The following is a 20,856-nucleotide window of genomic DNA, read 5'->3' as shown; positions in this document are numbered from 1 at the left end:
CTTCAGTTGTAGAACAAATTTTATCACATTAACCGCGGCCCAGGAGAGTAATAAAGCCATTTAATGAAAACGATATTACACTAGTTTAGTACATGCTTTTCGATGGTTTATAGAAATATATCAGTGAATTAAAACTGGTAATTTCACTGTTTGAAACAGTGAAATTATCAATTTGATAATTTCACTGTTTTGAATTTAAGCCCCTTACGTTGTTTCAGTGAAATACCAGCGTACACAGAACTGGAAACCAACTTAATAAAGTTACGTCATAACTGACGTCACGTTGTATAATTATTTGGCGCGCTATTTATTTAGTATTAGGTAAAAATATCATTTTTAACGTTTGTTTGCATATAATAAAAAGAAAATTTGTTTAGTTTAGTGTAAACCAAAAAGCTGCGCCACTTGTGAAATATACCTTTTGGTACTCACTCGGTGAAATATATTCCGATCTTACACTTAACTTATCAAATATCCTCTATAAAATAACACTTTGACGTGACGCCATTTGCGTAATATATATATAAACATAGCGTTAAAGCGCGCTAAAGTTTACCGTTCTTATTTTATATAATTATGTGATAAATAGAATATTATAATCTTGCAGAGGCTCGCATGATTTTATTCAACTCGTTCAATAAATTTAATATCTTACACTTAATAAATACCCTCTATTATATTCATTTATTTCGAAATTCTTTGAATTAAATAGTGTATAACAAATAGCAAACACATGATACTACTGTAACTGTAGTTCCCTTTTACGGTTAAATACATATTTTTCACATTGTTAGAAACAGTGGAATGAAGTAAATGTTATCAATACTCTGGTAGAATATTATACAATAATACAATGTTTTGATATAATTAAATCAACCAGGAGCAGTGGCGTAGATGTTATAGTGCTTGCCGCTCAAACAAGGGAGAATGATTGTATCAAATTTTTATCGATCACCAACTCTTTAGAAGTAGGTCTATTGTACTGTATTTACAAGTCTTGGCGAGTATTGATGTTTTCTTTTTTTAAATCTGTGATAACCTGCGAGTACTTACGATTTCAATGGACTTACAACACGCATTTAATTTCCAGTCTAACGGAAGAATATTTACTGATAGTTTATACTTGCATGATTTTATAAAATATAAAGTATTTAACGAAATCATTGGCACTTTAAGTTTGTTTAAGTATGATTTCGTTGCCGGTTTTTTGGTGGTTTTTTCAAGACCAACAAAATATTAGTTATCCCCCAGAATCAATATAAACAACAATATCATATGATAATTACAGAACTGGTTTGATTGTATCTTTAATGCAAATCAGACAGTAAATATTATGTAATACTAGTTAACATCTAGTTAATGCTGCAGCCAAAAACGAAAGTCGCGTTATCAATTCAGAGTACTGATGAAATTACTGCTGATGAATTTAAATATAAATATAAGTTTGCAATAATTGCCATTAATATTATTAAAGTAATCGTATGTTTTATTCGTTTTTCAGAAAGTGTTCAGGCGATGGATTAACTGCTCTTTGGTGAATTGTTTATCATGCAACATATTTACCTTTATGCCGAAATCTATCTATCTACCTACCTACCTACCTACCTACCTAAACTACCAAAAACACTTACAACACACCGGTACAAAATCTAAATGAAATATCTATTTTTATTTAAGCGTCAATAGAACAAGGTCCAATCTGATTAAAATCGGCTCTATATTACGCTCCGCTTTTAGATCTGACCGTGACCAACTACGAAATCATTTCTGGTGAGCTTTCACACAGCCAATCATTGGTGAACTTTCATAATTTTGAAAGTGATGTGGGTTCTATTTTTAACCCTTGAAGAAACAAAATTGAATAGGTTACCTCAACGATTTCGAGAACAAACATGGCGTTGTCCATATACCCGACAGGTAAACAGGCAAAACAATCATGCTATTTAAAAAATACTTCAAACATTTTTTTTTCTAACGAAAATCAACATTTTGTATAACTTTCACGGATTACGGTATTTTGATACTTCTTCTAATGCCTTTGTAAAAACCGTTTTGATTGCGTGGTCGCATTCATCAGCTAATCTAAATCTAGTTATTTAAAAAATAATATCGGTCTCAGCGATGTTTATCGGCTATTTAACACCAGTTTAGAGTTTTGATGCGCAGGAATTTACCAAAATGTCCGTGTGTTCAAACCTGTGTTAAATGCCCGACATATACAGTTCAAACCGATTTTATTTCGATTCTTACATGACAATAAGAGAGAACACTTATGTTACTTCTTTAAGGAGATATGAGATGTCGATTTTTATATATTAAACTGTTCAATTTCCTAAGCTTTTTTCGCTGAGGTATAAAAATGATTATACGAAAGAAGTAATAAGAACATGTTCACCTTAAGTTATTTTTTATGAGATATTTAATCAATTTTTCATAATTCAACCATTCATGTCAAACTGGATTGTATGGTGTTTACATCAGTGCTCCATCAATCTGTCTTCACCCCACCTAAGTCCATTTTAAAATTACGCAAATCTAGTACCTATATGAATGAGATGCATTCTGAGGATAATGTCTTTTCGCTGTGAAGGAATTGCCGTAGATTTTTCTAGTATTTTCTAAGATTGAAACAATTGTGGTGTTAGTGTTTGTGAGATGTCTGGTATTATTAATGGGTTACAAGGCTCAGTTTATCCCCGTTATCGTTGGTAGATCATGTATAAGAGAGAATGCCGCTTATACTTTCATTTAATTTTAACAATATTTTTAAATCAGTATTTCATAAAATGATATCTATCAAATGGACCAATATGACAAAAAATAAAAATTAGCTGTATTAAACACACTTTGCATAGCTTATACAATGTCTATATCAAAATGAAATTAAACCATATATTCTTTAAATTGCTTTGTCATATTTACAAATTTCACATTGAGTGTGATCAAAGGACTACAAATTGTTTTCAATTCGTCATGCTTAACATTTATTGTAGCAAAATTTGAAAGCTGATTCCCTTACTTTTATCAAAATCATATAAAATAATTATATGATTCAGATAAACGACAATTTACATAAATGGTAAAACGTGATGTTATAACAGAACTCTTTATAGGCCCGACAGTGTTCAATGTTTTAGCATTGCAATATGTGATTTCATTTCCGAAAAGACATTTCCATTATTGCAATATATTAACAATAACTCGCAGGATTGATTGAAGTTTAGCACATATAAAACAAGATTGTGATAGAGAACAAAACACACTTTATGGTTCAGTTATGTCTTAACAATTTGAATCAAATCCATCAAATACATTTTAAGGAACTTAATTGAGGTTTTATGACTTTACGGGGCGGGAACTATTTTTCTCGAAGATTGTAGACCATTAGATGAAAGTCTAGACCTAATACTGTTATGCACTATTTCAGATCATTCGTTGTTCTAGAAAATAAATAAAACAACATTAAAATAATAGTGTAAATAAGTTTAAATTGAAAAGCGTTTGAATGGTGCTTTTAAATTAATCATCAAAAGTCTTGATTTTCAATTTTATTTTTTTATTATCATTTTTTACATCAATAAAAGAAATATATGACATTTGAATCCTGATCTCCACAGACGAGCTGTTTGGTTATGCAGCTTTAAAGTACATGCATATGAATGATTTGAAAAATTTAAATTCTATATCTAGGTTGTTTTATTATGATATTTGTGAACATTTATAATAATTAAAACCAAAAGATAGATTGATATGTAAATAATATAACAAAATTGTGTTGAAAAAAATCCTCCTTCTAAAATGTATTTCATTCCTAGTAATGTGCAGAAATATTTATTTTTTCGGTATGTTTACATAATACAAATAATCATTCACTTGCTAATTTGTTAATTTCATATTTCTTTGTTTTACAAAAGTCGACCTACATGTATTACAAAAGAAGCGTAGTTTACCTGAATAAATATAATTATATTTGCAAGAATGTACTGACAGATGTAATTACAGTTCATACAATAACAATGATATAATTCAAGTTTACAGAATGATTTAAAAACTGCTATGCAAGATAATCAGAAATACAAATGGGAATACAATCAGTTCAGTTTTATAAATAGTGAGCGTCCATGGAACCCTTAAAATCCAAATTTAGCAGACAAGCTGTGGTAAAACGTAAAAGTTATTGCAAAAAGCACTCTTGTTAGATACAGTAAAGATTGCAATATTATCACAGCTTAGATATATTGCTTTACATCGATACTTTTTAGAGTCAAACCTATTTGATTTGTTTTTTAGTATTTCTTTTTTATCAGAAGAATGATTCATTAGTACCCTTTTACTTTCGTTGTAAGACCATAGTTTATAATGTTAACACGAGCTTTTTATTTACACTTATCACTGTTACTAAAGATTTTATCGCAGAGATTGAAGAATATTGTAATCCCGTATGAACGTTCAATACAAAAACATTGAAAATATTACATACTGGATTTGATTGAGCCTGTTCATGGACTGTTACGGCAAGTGCAAACGATCTTCTACGCCTCCTAGCACGCGGACTTAAGCAGAAATAGACATGAAATGGTTAAATCGTAGTAAACAATATAATTATAAGACTGTAATCTGAACTCAGTGTTACGTGTATTTTGATCAATGTGTCTCATGAACCTTTTTCATTTTTCTTATAACGAGATGTTGCACCACGAACATTTATACTTTAAACATAATAAAACATCTTTTTCCCAAGTCTTTAGGACGAAATTAGTATATTATCACGATATGAAACTATGTTTCTTTACTATTAAAGGGAACGGAATTCGTCATTTACAGAATATTGTAAGAATATTGTAAGAATTAAATGATAACATAGCAGCCAGCTTCTGCGAATTTGCTTAAACCAGCTAAATTCAGCTTAAACTACCTTAGTATAATTGATATATACAAATGATAATAATCAAACCGAGATAACACTTGTAAATTACATACCAAAATTGAAACAAACGTGTCTAAGCTCAATTATAAAGGGGGACTAACACAAAATGTAAGCAAACCGTTTATTAGAATGACATATAAACAAATTGAACTGAATTTGAAACGGTTAGACAACATTCCTGAATACTATGTTATTTTTCAACAGAACACCAGTGTATTTTAAATATTCCCCGATGTAACTAAAATGTTAACCAAATTTCTTATTATTTCACGAAGATGTTTTGATATTTAGATGGAAAAAAGTTCATAACCATAGCAAGTAAAAAGCGATTCGCACATTTTTACTATAATATTGAAAATTTTATACAGGTATACACAAAGGGAAGATTACTTACTATACGTTCAGGACGTATAGTCTGATTTTATTGACCTGTCAATTATGAATACATTATAGCACTTATTTAAATATTCGATCCTACTTCCGTTTTGTCCGTTTATTTTACGAGAATTAATATGGAGTATATAGTTCTCGTTTGGAAAACTCCCACTAGCTTAATGTAGGTTATGGTAACATCCGCAATAGCAAAGTCGGTTAAGTGATTACCTAATGTATGAGAGGTAAGAGGTTCGATCCCTTCTTTTGACATTTTTTATAAACGTCACTTATTTTTTTACTTATCTTTTCTTCATTTTAAGTATATCATAATGAAAATGGTCAAGCGCTTTCAGAATTTTCTACACAGATATGCAACAACTAAGAAACACTGAATTGTCACCCTTTGTATTGTATTTTAAGGCACTGAAATGACATTTATTGATCTTAATCCGAATGAATTTAGAATATTAATTCTTTAACAATGTTATATACAAAAGTATAGATTTAACAAAAAAGTGCAAAACCTATTAAAACAGAAAGAACAACCTAACTTCAAAAATGTTGAAAAAAAGTTATGAATAAGAAAAAAATGCCTGGACAAACGCTGTCTTATTCTTACAACACGTAGGACATTTAGCTATTATATACCCGTAGTTTACCCTATTGCGCTATAACGGTCAGTGTAACTAATTCATAGAAACCAGATGAATTTAATCATATCTTACTGCTTAAATCTCACGGAATTTAACGAACATTTATCGAATATTAAAATATTCTGTGCATTGACTGTATAATCAGTATGGAATTGACAGGTTAATAAAATCAAACAATACTATACATACCAACAATAAATGTGATGAAGAATTATACTAGTGTAGATTAAAACAACAATATGTCAAATGCCACCCACAGAACTTCCCAAAGGTTACCTTAAGCAGTTTCATCGGTTTAAGGACAGAGGTAATTGTATACTGTTACCAATTAATGGCACGTCAAATTGATTACGTAAATAGATATTTTATATGTAAAGTGATTGATGATCAGAAGTTATCAGATATCAAAAAGGTCAATACGATTAACTCGGCATCAACAGCACAGCAAGTAAGTCAAGATAAAATGGAAAAGTATATAAATTGACATATTAAATTAAAAAGGTCAGAGTTTCATATTGAATTCATTATTCGTGAATGTTTTCATTGTAAGTGGACAGCTGTTCATTTAAACTTGTATCCAAAGTAGCAAAAACAGAATATCAATTTATATTCATGGGTTTAATTAAATTGAAAAAAGAAAGAAATAGAACATCAAATTAATAAACCTAGTACGAAGAATTGCTATATATGTAGGTTGACAGGTTGTCGATGCTCGTTATAAGGTAGCAAATAGTTTTAATTCACTTATTTAATAAAACAAATTACTTGTCATGATATTTGTTAATTTTGGCATACTCTGAGCAGATAGTGCCATGATAATTGTTTGAAAGTGATTCAAATGTTCCTTTACCATTAATTGTAATTGAGGAAGAGTGAGAATGAATATTTCTTGTACTACTTATATGCATTATTAAGATTAAGCATGTAAGTGAGCTATCCAGCTTGTTTTTTGGAACGTCTTTGGTTCTACTCATGCGCACATTCGTGCCTGAAATATTACACGGAAGGACATTCGAGATTTTCCTATACCAGTTGCTGTATCGTCGCCATATGACCTGTGTCGGTTTGACATATAATCAAACAATAGAATTAGATATGCACGTATTCGGTAAGTTTATTTTAAAATATGCAAGATATTTTTAAATATCAAAACACCAAATGCCACAAACAATAAGACTATAAATTAAGGTACCAACTTTGATAAATATGGAGCGTGGACGAAAACTTGCACTTTCCAGTACCGTCCATAAACAGGATAAATTAAACCGAGCCTGCAACATTTTTTTTTTGGGGGGGGGGGCGTTCTTCAGGGAGTCATGTTCTTAATTTTATTAATTTCTCCTCTATTTTATGACATGGGCACTGTCATAAAATGAATTCTGATAAATATTATGCCAAATAGATATTGAATTTAATTGTTTTCGCTTGACAATGTATCAAATGTACAATTACAATGTTGACAATATTCAATAAAAGCCCATGTAGATTATAATACAGAAATTGAATGATATTTAAGTCAACTTTCCTTAAATGAATTCAGTAAATATGCATTACTATATAATTGTACTTTATACCGTATTTTTTATTAATATTCGAAGGGAATAAGTGGTAAGTTTTAACAGAACTCAACTCTATTGACTTTGAACGAGTAATCGTGACAACTTTAGAATATAGTTCTAAAATAAATGTATTCAATTTTCATGACAAACATTTATTTCATTGAAAACAATAAAGACCAAAGAACGAGAACGAAAGACTATTAAACTGACTGAATTTAATTAAAATGACTGTTCAATTATAAGGTGATTTTGGTTCACCTCAGTTCGTTTGACAATGTTTTGACATTAAAATAGAATGATTGATATGTTTGTAGTGTTTCAACCTTACCATAACATCATTTGTGGCACATCTGACAATGCAATCGCTCATCATAAGTTTATCACTCATGCTGAAAGAAATAAAGATATTAAAAAGCATCAAAAGTGTTTTTATGGTCTAGAAATTGAGGAATAATAGTGCAGAGGTATAAGAAAAAGTTATCAATCATCATGTCAGACATATACGATATATATATATTGTAAACATGCAAGGTTTCTAAGTTTCATATATAGGATTCATTTTTGGCAGAATTTAATTATTGACCATTTACCTTACAGCCAATAGAGAACATAATTATTTAATCAAAGCATGACAAATTATACAATTATTGACTAGTAAGCAATTGAATATGATGTAAATTATAACAGTTATATTCTCAGGTAAATGTTATATTGACCGAGGCAAAAAGCAACAACAAACACACAGTAAAGCCTTATATTAAAAACAAGCTTTCAATGTACTCATCATTGCGGTCTAACTTTTATCTACTTGTATTATTGTGGAGTAAAATAGTTTTTTTAATTGAGAAATATGGCATAAAGACTAAAATGCAACAATTTTAAATAGTCTATTCTGTACGGTAAATGAATATGAGTCTGATTTTATTTTACGAGTAGATAGAAAAAATTCAGCAAGTAAATATGATACAACATCTAGTCATAACTGCGCATGCGTAGATCATATTCACTCAGTAAATATTAGTTACGCATGAGCAGTTAATTGTCTTTGCTGTATAATTATTGAGTGTGAGTCTAATTCTATTTTTAGATTGGGCAAATGAATATGATACTACACCCAGTTAATATAATTTTATGATTGGTTCTGTTGACTACTGTTTGCAACAATGAGATTGCAGCTATTTTATATAATATAATAATGATTATTCATTTAGTTGACGGACGTTTATGCAGACGGGTTTGATATTTGCAGTGTTACATTAATCATCAAGTAATCATTGTCATACATATTTGTTTAAGATAGTGTCTTATTTATGCAGCAATGGCAACAACGTTAGCGGCAATTAAGTCCTTAAAGTTTTTTATTTAGGAACCTTTTAACTCGTTAGAATGCGAGTGAGGCGTCACATGTTATTGGTATAATCTATTAAACTTAAGAACTGTTATATTTATGAAAGCTTCCATTTCATAGTCAATTAAAACGGAGTCTGTACTCACTTAAATTAAGACCGATAAATTAACGTTAAAACTGTATATAAAATTATGCATAAGTCAGTACAAATGGCAATATTTGTTGTTCAAACGAATATGTTCCTGTTAGGTATGTTACAATAATCAATATACAACTATTTAAACCATCAAGCGTTTCGCAAAATTAAATTCTTTACTATTATACCAAACATACTTTGTCAAGAAACCGACCACTGTATGTTATAGCTGTGAAAACATTATATGAAAATTGTAGTTTCGGTTTTAGTGAGTCTGTTCATATTAAGTGCAAACATCTCTCAACCAGCACTAGAATCAAGCAGTTTTATTATTATATTTAAACAATATGGTTTTCAAAAGAAAGAAAGTTAATCCTGGTTTACATTAAATGTATTTATGTCCAATGCAAGGATAATTCGTTAGATATTGATCTTCAATTATATCAACATCTGCTTGACATTTACAATATACATACAATAATTGCTCACGCAAAGATGTCTATTTTAGTATGCACACGATGTTGTGATATGTTTATTTTACCGGGGAAAATTAGAATTTATGCGAAGTATATCATATGGGAGCCAAGTACCAATTAAAGAAATATAAATTTGTTCCGAGATACCATATGGTCGTTGTTTACAACTTTGTATTAAAATTTTAGATATAGCTTTTTTCTAAACGTGTTATGATTCTTTAAGAGCATTCTTTGAGATTTATATCATCAAAACCGTGAATGTATATAAGTCTATGAATATGAAATTACAGATTCTATTTATGAGTTAAATGAGAATATCTGATTTTTATGTAATTGAAAATGTACTCCACTATTAAACTACTGATTTAGCCAAGATAATAAAATACTTGAAGTTATCTTACAGTTATGAAGGAACACAAATCAGATAGCCTAAATTATATATCAATATTTAGAATTTTTTATCATGGAACTTTTTTCATATTTAAATGTCTTCTTTTCAAAGACAATCTTTCATAAACTGCAAATGTTCGAATAATTAATAATTTCATGTTTGAATTGCCATGAAAATAAGAAATGTAGAGGCATCGTATGTTTTCGACTTGTAACAAATTTGATATGATATTATTAATTTTTTGTGATTGTGATTCATATAAAAACAAACTGCCAGAGCTGAAAATTATGATATTCAGTTTTTTTATCATTAAATTTTATTTGCGTGTATTATTTTGAAATGAAACAAAAATGAGTTGTTTTATTCCCGGTATAAAGTTACAATGTTTTTGTTACCATAATACTGGTAATTTGGACTGGAATGAAACTTAGTAAGATGTTGTTTTTTTATTATTTTTTTATAATCATTATCATTATTATATACCAAACTTTTTAAGCACTTTTTCATGCACATTGACACGTTCAAAAGTACTGTACAGTATAACCAAATAAATGATGCAATATTGAAAAGAAAAAACAAAACAAATTAAAACATCAATATTGCTCAAGTCACAAATTCAAATCAAATGTAGTTTTAAAAAAGTTAAAAAGACCCACAGAAATAATAATATAAGGACAAAAATCTCTCCGTAAATATTTCCATGTTTATCATTTTTCATAAAATTACTAAATAAATGTAATACCAAAAACTGTTTCATAAGAAAGCAATTATCATAAACAAGTAAATAATGGTATTAAAAATGAAACGCAATGTTATACATGTAGTTATTCTAAAACTGACAATTCGTTCTGATGTGTTCACATTAGATTTCTAAGGCTAGGAACATTAAACAAATATTATTTCTGAACACATATTTGTTTTATGTGAGAAATAATGCATTTTATTTAAACGTTATTATTTACCATTGAGTAATAAAGCTTCACTTAAATTGGAATTTATACCTTTTTTGATATAACATAATATAACATTATTTTCTTTGCTATAATCGACGAGAGTGCTGTTCGCCACAAAATAAACGATTAACTATAATTTGTCTCATAAAATAAGGTTTTACCAGTTATAAAGACGGTAGTGATTTTATCAAAACATCATTTCAATGGTAGAACGGATTATATTTTATTCATTTTTTTCTGAATTAGATAATTGATAATAGAAAATACTTAAGATTGATATATTAACCGTTTCCTTATCATTATCCTAACATTACATTCCTTTTACCGTCAAGTTTAGATTTATTACATTTAATGAAATAACTTATCATATTTTAAGTAAATATTGCCAATACTTCGGTTAAACATTTAAAAAAATGTTTTGCAAACGGGATCGGTGGCGTAGAAGTTATTGTAACTGTCGCCCCCAGAGATGATTGTATAAAACTTTGCCTGATCATCACACATGTTAATGATTATTTTACCGTACTTGCAAGTCTAGACTGGCATTGATGTTCAATAAAAATCTGTGATAACCTACGAGTACTACCATTTTCAATGGACTTAAAACACGCATTCAATTTCAAGTCTAACAGAAGCATATATATTAAAGGTGCGTGTTTATATTCAATGTAAGGTTGTTGCAAATTGTGCCAATATCCCGGTTTGAATATTATGAAATAAAATTTTACAATGATATTATATAATTAAAGTAAACGGGAGCAGTGGTGTCGAATTTATGGTGTCTGACGCTCTAACCCGAGAGGAAAACAAAACAGCATGGATTGCCTACGACACGCTGTTCGTCGATGGTAAACCAGACAAGTCAGCCTAGGAATTACCGGAGAGTGAGCTGAAAGTCTTAGCATGGAATTGCAATGGTTTAAGTGACGCTAAATTAAAAAATAAAGACTTTATTTCTAAAATTTCGGAAAATGATATATGTATTCTTACTGAATCCTGGACTGATGAAAATTCTAATATTGAAATTAATGGTTATACATGCTTTAATTTTTATAGAAAATTTAAACATAAAAGGGCTAAAAGAAACAGCGGTGGAATTGTTATATATGTAAAAAACAATATTAAAAACGGAGTAACTATTGTAAGAAACCATTGTGACACAATTATATGGATGAAACTGGACAGTGAGTTTTTTAAGACAATGACTGATATATATTTATGTGGAGTTTATATGTGGTTTGATGACTCGCCTATTGCGAGTATTGAAAATGTAGACTTATTTGAAATGTTAACTAATGATGTTTTTTATTTTGAAGACCTAGGTAAAGTGTTATTAGTAGGTGACTGGAATGGGAGAGTAGGCAATAAATCAGATTTTATAGTATGTGATAATAATGTAAAATATATCGATTCTGACGATTATTTTCCAGATGCACCATTATGCAGGGCCTCTTCCGATCCTATTGTTAACACGAGAGGTGAAAAGATCCTTGATTTTTGTAAAACTACTTGTATGAGATTAGCTAACGGTCGTTTAGGTAAAGATTGTAACGTGGGGGCATTTACGTATTATAGCCGTCAGTCAAACAGTACAATTGACTATTTATTATTGAAAGAGTGCAATTTTCAGATTATAAGTGAATTCGAAATATGTCAATTTAATGAATTTAGTGATCATGCACCACTTTCGTTTACCGTTAAATACTTAGATACTAAATCTAATCCAAGAAATTTAGAAAGTCAGAGTACATATTTTAAATGGCGTGATGCTGACAAAGATAAATTTAGAAGGGGTTTATTAGGAAGAATGACTGATTTAAACGATATTTTTGAGAGTTCTTCTTCGAGCGACATTGAAAATATTGTTTTAAAGTTTTCAAAGATCATTCAAGATGTAGCCGAGCCTCTTTTTAAGCGAAAAGGTAGAAAAAAGGGTGGAAACTCTGATTGTTCTTGGTTTGATGAAGAATGCTACGAAAAAAAGCATAATTATCTTAATGCTTTGTCGATTTTTAATAATTATAAAAACGAAACTAACAGGCATATTCTATGTGACTTGAAAAAAGAGTTTAAAAACATTGTTCGTAAAAAGAAACGACAATATAGACTTAAAAGGGCACAAGAATTGTCTGAATTGAAAACTAGTAAACCAAGAGAGTTTTGGAAACATTTCAAAAAACGAAATGTATCACAAAGTTCGGATATACCTATTTTAGATTTCCAAAATTATTTTGCAAATATGTTTGAAGAAATAAGGGCTACAACTAATTTTGATGCAAATATTTCAAATGATAATATTGATCCTAATATTAGTAACCCTACTTTCGAAGAGCTCAATATACCCATATCTTGCGAAGAAGTTAGAGATGCGGTGAAGCGATTAAACCGCAACAAAGCGTCTTGTCCAAGTGATGACTTATTGAACGAATACTTTATATTTTCTATTGATATATTAGTAGGCCATATCACTGATCTTTTTAACAGAGTTTTTGATGCGGGCTATTTTCCAGAAATATGGTCTGAAGGCTTTATTATACCTCTTCATAAAAAAGGTGATCATACTAATGTTAATAATTATCGCGGCATCACATTACTAAGTAACTTTGGGAAATTGTTTATAAGTATCTTGACAAATAGAGTGGAAAAATGGTTTGATGAGAATAACATTTTGTCAGACGCTCAATTTGGTTTCAGAAAGGGGTGAAGTACAGTAGATGCAATTTTCGTGTTACACAATTTAATAAACCATATGTTAACTCAAAAAATGCGATTACCTTGTGCTTTTATCGACTTAAGAAAGGCGTTTGACTCTGTGAACCGCAATGCATTATGGTATAAATTGTTTAATATGGGATTAGATGGGAAGTTACTTAGAACTTTTAAATCAATGTATTCAATTGTTAAGTCGTGTGTTAAACATTGCAATACATTTTCAGAGTTTTTCAATTTATCGGTTGGGCTACGACAAGGCCAAAATAATTCGCCCGCCATGTTTGCACTATTTTTAGAAGACCTAGAATTATTTTTACAAAACTCTGTCGATTGTGGATTGAATATATTTGAAATATGTATAGTAATATTGTTATTCGCTGATGATATGGTAATAATTGGTAACTCGCAAGAGGATTTACAGCAAAGACTAAACTCTTTATTTGAATACTGTAATCTATGGGGCCTAGAGGTAAATACCGCCAAAACTAAAATAGTTGTTTTTCGGAATAGAGGACCAGTACTTCCTCATGAACGTTGGTTTTATAATAATGAAGCTTTGGAAATCGTTGACGATTTTAATTATTTAGGTGTAGTATTTAATTACACTGGGTCCTTTGTACTTCATAATCAATATCTTATAGGTAAAGCTTTGAAAGCAATGAATGTTTTAATATGTAATATTAACAAGTATGAAATTTCCCCTTCTGTTTCCTTACAATTATTTGATGCTTTTGTCGGCTCTATCATAAATTATGCTTGTCCAGTCTGGGGATTTACAAAATCTAAAGATATAGAGAGATTACACTTGAAATTTTGCAAGTTAATTCTTGGTGTGAAAATAAGCTCTTGTAATGCAGCAATTTATGGTGAGCTAGGAAGATACCCACTTTATGTAAATAGATATGTTCACATAATAAAATATTGGTTTAAAGTGATACATTCAAGCAATATCATTGTTAAATGTGTGTATATAAATGCATTAAATCAGTGTAAAAAAGGAGTAAAAAACTGGGCATATAAAGTAAAAGGAATTTTAGATGAATTTGGTTTTTCTGAGGTGTGGAATTGTCCTGAACTTTATAATCCAAAAGAATTTGTTAATATTTTTAAACAAAGAGTCATTGATGTTTTTAAACAAAAATGGTTTTCAGATATTGTTAATAATAACGTTTTAAATACATTGTATAGACATATCAAGGATAATTTTTCTATGGAATGCTATTTAGATAAAATTAAGTGTATGAAATCAAGACAACAATTAGCCCGTCTCAGAATATCTGCGCATAATTTAAGAATAGAATCTGGTAGATATGGTAGAAACAGACTTGAAAGACATGAGCGCATATGTCAACTTTGTAATACACAAGATGTCGAAGACGAATTTCATTTTATACTTGTTTGTAATGTGTACCAGGAAATACGCACTAAATTCATTAAAAGATATTATTATAAAAAACCTAGCATGTTTAAATTCATAGAATTACTTCAGTCATGTGAAAAGTCTATATTATTAAATTTATGTAAATTTATTTATTATGCAAATAGTAAAAGAAAAGATATGTTGATAAGCTTAGGTTATACATAAATGTAATGTTAAAATGTTGTTATTATTTTCATAGATATTGTAAACGTTTAGATTTCGCTAGTAATTTTAATATTAAAATGAGATTTTTCTGATATTAAAAATGAGATTATTCTGATATACATTTATTTAATACAAAATCAATTTTTTCGCAGCAATATATGTTCATTCTCCAATATACTGTAAATCTTTGAATTATATCATGTGTTTATCTATTTATAATATTTGATATATGTAATGTAACAAGATACTGTATTGTATACGTTACGAAATAAAATTTCTGTTCTGTTCTGTTCTGTTCTAACCTGGGATGATTGTTTATTAAATGTTAATTTTTTATCGGATCATGACATTTTTCGAAGATTTTTTTACTGTATAATCACCTGCTAGAACTAGCTTTCTCAATGTTCTTTAAACACGCATTGTAATTGCCATTCTTTGTTTGTTTGTTTGTTTGCTTCATTTTACGCCTTTTTTTAACAGTATTTCAGTCATATAGGCGGGTAGTTTCCTAACCATCGTTCCTGGAGAGTTACACCAGTACTAGACTACCTTCCTCCGCGCTAAACTACCAAAGCATCTCCCGGGGATCGAACCCACGCCAGAGAGGTAACTGGATTAGAAGTCATCGACTCTAACCCCTCGACCACGGAGGCGGTCAATTGCCATTCTATCGGAAGCATATTTGTTAAATGTTAAATACAACTTGCCTGTATTTATAAATGAAATAAATCATTGGTATTTTTGTGTCGCCTTGAAAAGGCGACATATAGGGATTACTTTTGTCGGCGGCGTCGGCGGCGTCGGTGTCGGCATCGGCGTCGGCGTCCCCTAAAGCTTGTCCAGAGCATAACTCAGTCACTTTAAGTTGGATTGACTTCAAACTTGGTATGCATGCTTCTTTCAATAACACAAAGTGCAGTGCACAAGGACCGGTACTCTGCACTTTTTAATTTTTGAGTTATTGCCCTTTGTAAATTTTCATACTTTAATTTTGTCCGGACCATTTCTCTTCAACTATAAAAGCTATGGACATGAAACTTCATATGATGATAGATCTCATTAAGAAGAAGTGCAGTGCACAAGAATCGGTACTCTGCATTTCCTAATTTTTGAGTTATTTCCCTTTGTTAATTTTCATACTTTATTTTTGTCCGGGCCATTTCTCCTAATGTATAACAGCTATGGACTTGAAACTTCATAGGATGATAGATCTCATTAAGAAGAAGTGCAGTGCACAGGAACAGGTACTCTGCATTTCTTAATTTTTGAGTTATTGCCCTTTGTTAATTTTCATACTTTATTTTTGTCCGGGCCATTTCTCCGAAAGTATATAAGCTATGGACTTGAAACTTCATAGGATGATAGAGATCATTAAGAAGAAGTGCAGTGCACAAGAACCGGTACCCTGCATTTCTTATTTTTTGAGTTATTGCCCTTTCTTAATTTTCGTACTTTATTTTAACCAGGTCATTTCTCCTCAAGTATGAAAGCTATAGACATGAAACTTCTTAGGATGATAGATCTCATTAAGAAAAAGTGCAGTGTACAAGAACCGGTACTTTGCATTTCTTATTTTTGAGTTACTACCCTTTATATATTTTTATATTTTATTTTTGTCCAGGCCATTTCTCATAAATTATAAAAGATATGGACTTGAAACTTCATAGAATGATAGATCTTATTGATAAGAAGTGCAGTGCATAGAAACTGCTGCTCTTCACTTATTATCTTTTTAGCTATTGACCTTTGTTAGTTTTCGTATTTCATTTAACCAGGTCATTTCTCGTCAAGTATGAAAGATATAGACATGAAACTTCTTAGGATGATAGATCTCATTAAGAAAAAGTGCAGTGTACAAGAACCGATACTCTGCATTTCTTATTTTTGAGTTATTACCCTTTATATATTTTCATTTTTTTTGTCCAGGTCATTTCTCATAAATTATAAAAGATATGGACTTGAAACTTCATAGAATGATAGATCTTATTGATAAGAAGTGCAATGCATAAAACTTCTGCTCTGCACTTATTATTTTTTTAGCTATTGCCCTTTGTTATTTTTCGTATTTCATTTTTGTCCTGGCCATTTCTCCTAAACTATATTGTTCTCAAGGCGACACATCCGACTTGCGGAGTTCTAGTTATTTAAATGTTGTTCATTTGTGGCAGGTTTGTCGTATCCAAAATTATGTCTTATGCAGGTACAACCTGGGGAAAAATAAATTCCATGAGATATTGTGTTACATGTAATATTCAAATGAAACAAACTCGTCATTTTCCTTTAGATATATAAACTGCATTATACGTTATCATTATAAAAAACAACAAAAAACCCCACTTTATTCAAACGTTTTGTTTGTTTGTTTATTTGGATTTCACGTCACACCGACACAGTATAGGTAATATGGCGACGTTTTAGCTTAACTGGTGGAGGAAGACCTCAGGTGCCTTCCGTGCATTATATCAGGCACGAACGGGCAGCCGAGTAGAACGACCGACGTTCCGTAAGCTAGATAGCTTCCTCACATGAAAGAATCCAAAGTCCCTGTCGAGATTCGAACCCACAGCAATTAGGGGCAAGTGGTTTGAAGTCAACAACCTTCAAACGTTTTAAGTCAGTGTGTGTTTAACCTTAACAGAAAGGGCATGGTACGTAAAAAAGGATATAATCCCTCGGAGGCAATGATAGAACAATATAATATGAGCTTTCATGCACAACAAAAATGCTAGAATATACTTAAAGATGTAAATACACTTATAACTATTACAATAATTTTATCTCAGTATAAAAATGATTCCAATGATGATATACACAAAATCTGATGTCCAAAGTGTCCCTACGATCAGATAATCATTTTAGTAGTATGCGTAAATTGAACACTTAAAAATACAAATATATCAGACAAATTGTTGTTAAACGGTAAAGTTATTGCAAAGAGCACTCTCGTCGGAAACAATAAAGATTGCAGTGCTATTCCACCTTGGACCTTTATGTAACATATTGCTTTACGTCGGTAAAATGAAATAACATTATATTACTTCCAGAATCCAACTATTTGGGCAATTATTTTATAAGATTCGTTAGACTTGAACACTTTTACTTTTATTAGTTTTAAGTCTATATATAATACTTGTTAAACAAAATGTTATTTTACTGTTACCACTATTATATAAATCATGATTTTATGACACAAAATAAAGAAAGATTAAATCCATACAAATGTTCAAAAAACAAAAACCTGTAACTATGGAATGTGCAAGCAACCTTTAACGTCCTACTATCACTGGCTAAAGCTGAATCATACATTTAATATGAAACAATAACTTGAAAAGATATATAAAGACGAGTTGAACTCATTAAAGTCATGATTGAACATATAGTAGCATAAGTAGCGTAATGTACAAAAAAGTATTGTGTTGATCAATATGTCTAATAAAAATTATACTTTGTTGATAATGATGCAACTTATTGGATAGGAAATCATTTAATCGAACTTCTGCACTTCAAATATGTAATTTTATGAGTATGTTAAACTCTTTTTATTTCTTAAATTTATTTCTTTGCACAAACATTAACACAACAACCAACACCAACACATTTTTATGTCAACTTCAGTTTATAGACCAGAATGTTGAAATTAATATGAATTATTAAGTATAAAATTGTGATTTATATGTTTCTAAGGATGATAAAGCGTTTTAACAAAAGAGCGAATATTATCATTGATAGATCGGTTAAAATATTGTTATTATAATAAAAAGTGATAAACGCACTGCACTACGACTTTGCTAATGAACTAACTTTCAAGATGATATTTTAAATTCGTTCATTACAATACAAAGTAAAGCAACGATTCAGACCTTATCCCTATTTTGAAATTTATTGTAATTAAGATATATATACGAGTACATGTATCAAAGATAGAAATTAACACAACGTTGCTGCACGGCCAGACAAGCGTTTCATTTTTTCACTTATTTATGTTCATGCATAAAAGAAGTCAATTGAAATCAGTCTGTATTTTTCTATCAAGTGTTATGTCACTTCCAACCGGTAATCTTTCTTTAAACTGTTTAGTAATGAAGAGACAAGATCAATAATAAACGATAAAAAATGTTTGGCATTCCAAGAACACTTACATGCATGAGTTACGAACAAACTATGGCTGCGGTTAAATGTTTTGTTAATGTTTGTGAATATTCTGGACAATTTCAAAATTACTTTGATTGCGGAATATTAGAAAGCTTCCCTAACAGACAATCCTATTACTGTGGTTGCTTGCATAAATCTGATTAGTTTGTTTAATTTAATCATCTAATCATCTTATTACACCGGCGACATAATTATATAAGGTGTTAATAACCTCCAGTCTGACGTGATTTTATTTTTGTCTTCAAACAACGCCTTGGTTTTACACAAAGACCAAACGGTTTGATTTGTTATAACCAAGTAATGTTCGGGCGTAAAACAAATACAGTGTAAAATGTGCAATATCACTGCCTTTGAATCATTCGTTTATATGTTTTGCGTTTACATCCTTGTCTTAAGTCTTTGTCTAGTATGCATTTGTCGTTCTCTTTAGTTTTTGCTATTCTGTTACTAAAGTATCTTAGAAAAAAAAAACAGCAGCAAGATGAGTAACTCCTCACTTTCTACAACAATAATACCAAGAAAGTCAATATAGTTCATAGAGTTCATTATTCGAGCAACTGCATTATGTTCTCCTGCGTAAGCACATTTCTTTTTAAATTGTGCATTTTGTAGTTTTTGTGTCGCCTTGAAAAGGTGACATATAGGGGTTACTTTTGTCGGCGGCGGCGGCGTTTGTGTCGGCGTCCTCTAAAGCTTGTCCGGAGCATAACTCAGTCACTATAAGTCTGATTGACTTCAAACTTGGTATGCATGCTTCTTTCAATAATCCAAAGTGCAGTGCACAAGGACCGGTACTTTTCAGTTCTTATTTTTTGAGTTATTGCCCTTTGTTAATTTTCATACTTTAATTTTGTCTGGGCCATTTCTCTTCAACTAAAAAAGCTATGAATTTGAAATTTCATAGGATGATAGATCTCATTAAGAAGAAGTGCAGTGCACAAGAACCAGTACTCTGTACTTCCTAATTTTTGAGTTATTGTCCTTTGTTAATTTTCATACTTTAATTTTGTCCGGGCCATTTCTCCTAATGTATAAAAGCCATGGACTTGAAACTTCATAGGATGATAGGTCTAATTAAGAAGAAGTGCAGTGCACAAGAACAGGTACTCTGCATTTCTTAATTTTTGAGTTATGGCCCTTTGTTAATTTTCATACCTAATTTTTGTCCAGGCCATTTCTCCGAAAGTATAAAAGTTATGGACTTGAAACTTCATAGGATGATAGTTCTCATTAAGAAAAAGTGCAGTGCATAAGAACTGATACTCTGCATTTCTTATTTTTTGAGTTATTGCCCTTTGTTGATTTTCTTACTTTATTTTTGTCCTGGTCATTTCTCCTCAAGTATGAAAGCTATGGACTTGAAACATCATAGAATGATAGATCTTATTGATAAGAAGTGCAGTGCACAGAAACTGCTGCTCTGCACTTATTATTATTTTTTTAGTTATTGCCCTTCGTTATCTCCCGCCGAAAAGGCGGCGGGGGATATAGAAATAGTCTCCGTCCGTCCGTCCGACCTTCCGCACTCACAGGAGAGTATTTATGTGGCTAGAGGGACAATAGGTAACTTTTCTTTCTCTTTGATGTCA

At 30.5% G+C, this 20,856-nt stretch overlaps 1 protein-coding gene across 1 annotated transcript; it reads left to right on the top strand.

The window, feature by feature from the left end:
* Positions 1-12,019: 12,019 nt before the first annotated feature.
* On the top strand, positions 12,020-13,522 carry LOC132740284 (uncharacterized). Its single transcript, XM_060728164.1, has one exon. It carries the CDS (start codon positions 12,020-12,022, stop codon positions 13,520-13,522), a length of 1,503 nt encoding a protein of 500 aa, XP_060584147.1.
* The last annotated feature ends 7,334 nt before the right edge of the window (positions 13,523-20,856 follow it).

The sequence above is a fragment of the Ruditapes philippinarum genome, unplaced genomic scaffold (genome assembly GCF_026571515.1).
Source record: "Ruditapes philippinarum isolate M1 unplaced genomic scaffold, ASM2657151v2 ctg3606_1_1_1_1, whole genome shotgun sequence".
NCBI classification, from domain to species: Eukaryota; Metazoa; Mollusca; class Bivalvia; order Venerida; family Veneridae; genus Ruditapes; species Ruditapes philippinarum.
The sequence above is the reverse complement of the archived record's forward strand: the minus strand, read 5'-3'. Positions and strand labels throughout refer to the sequence as shown.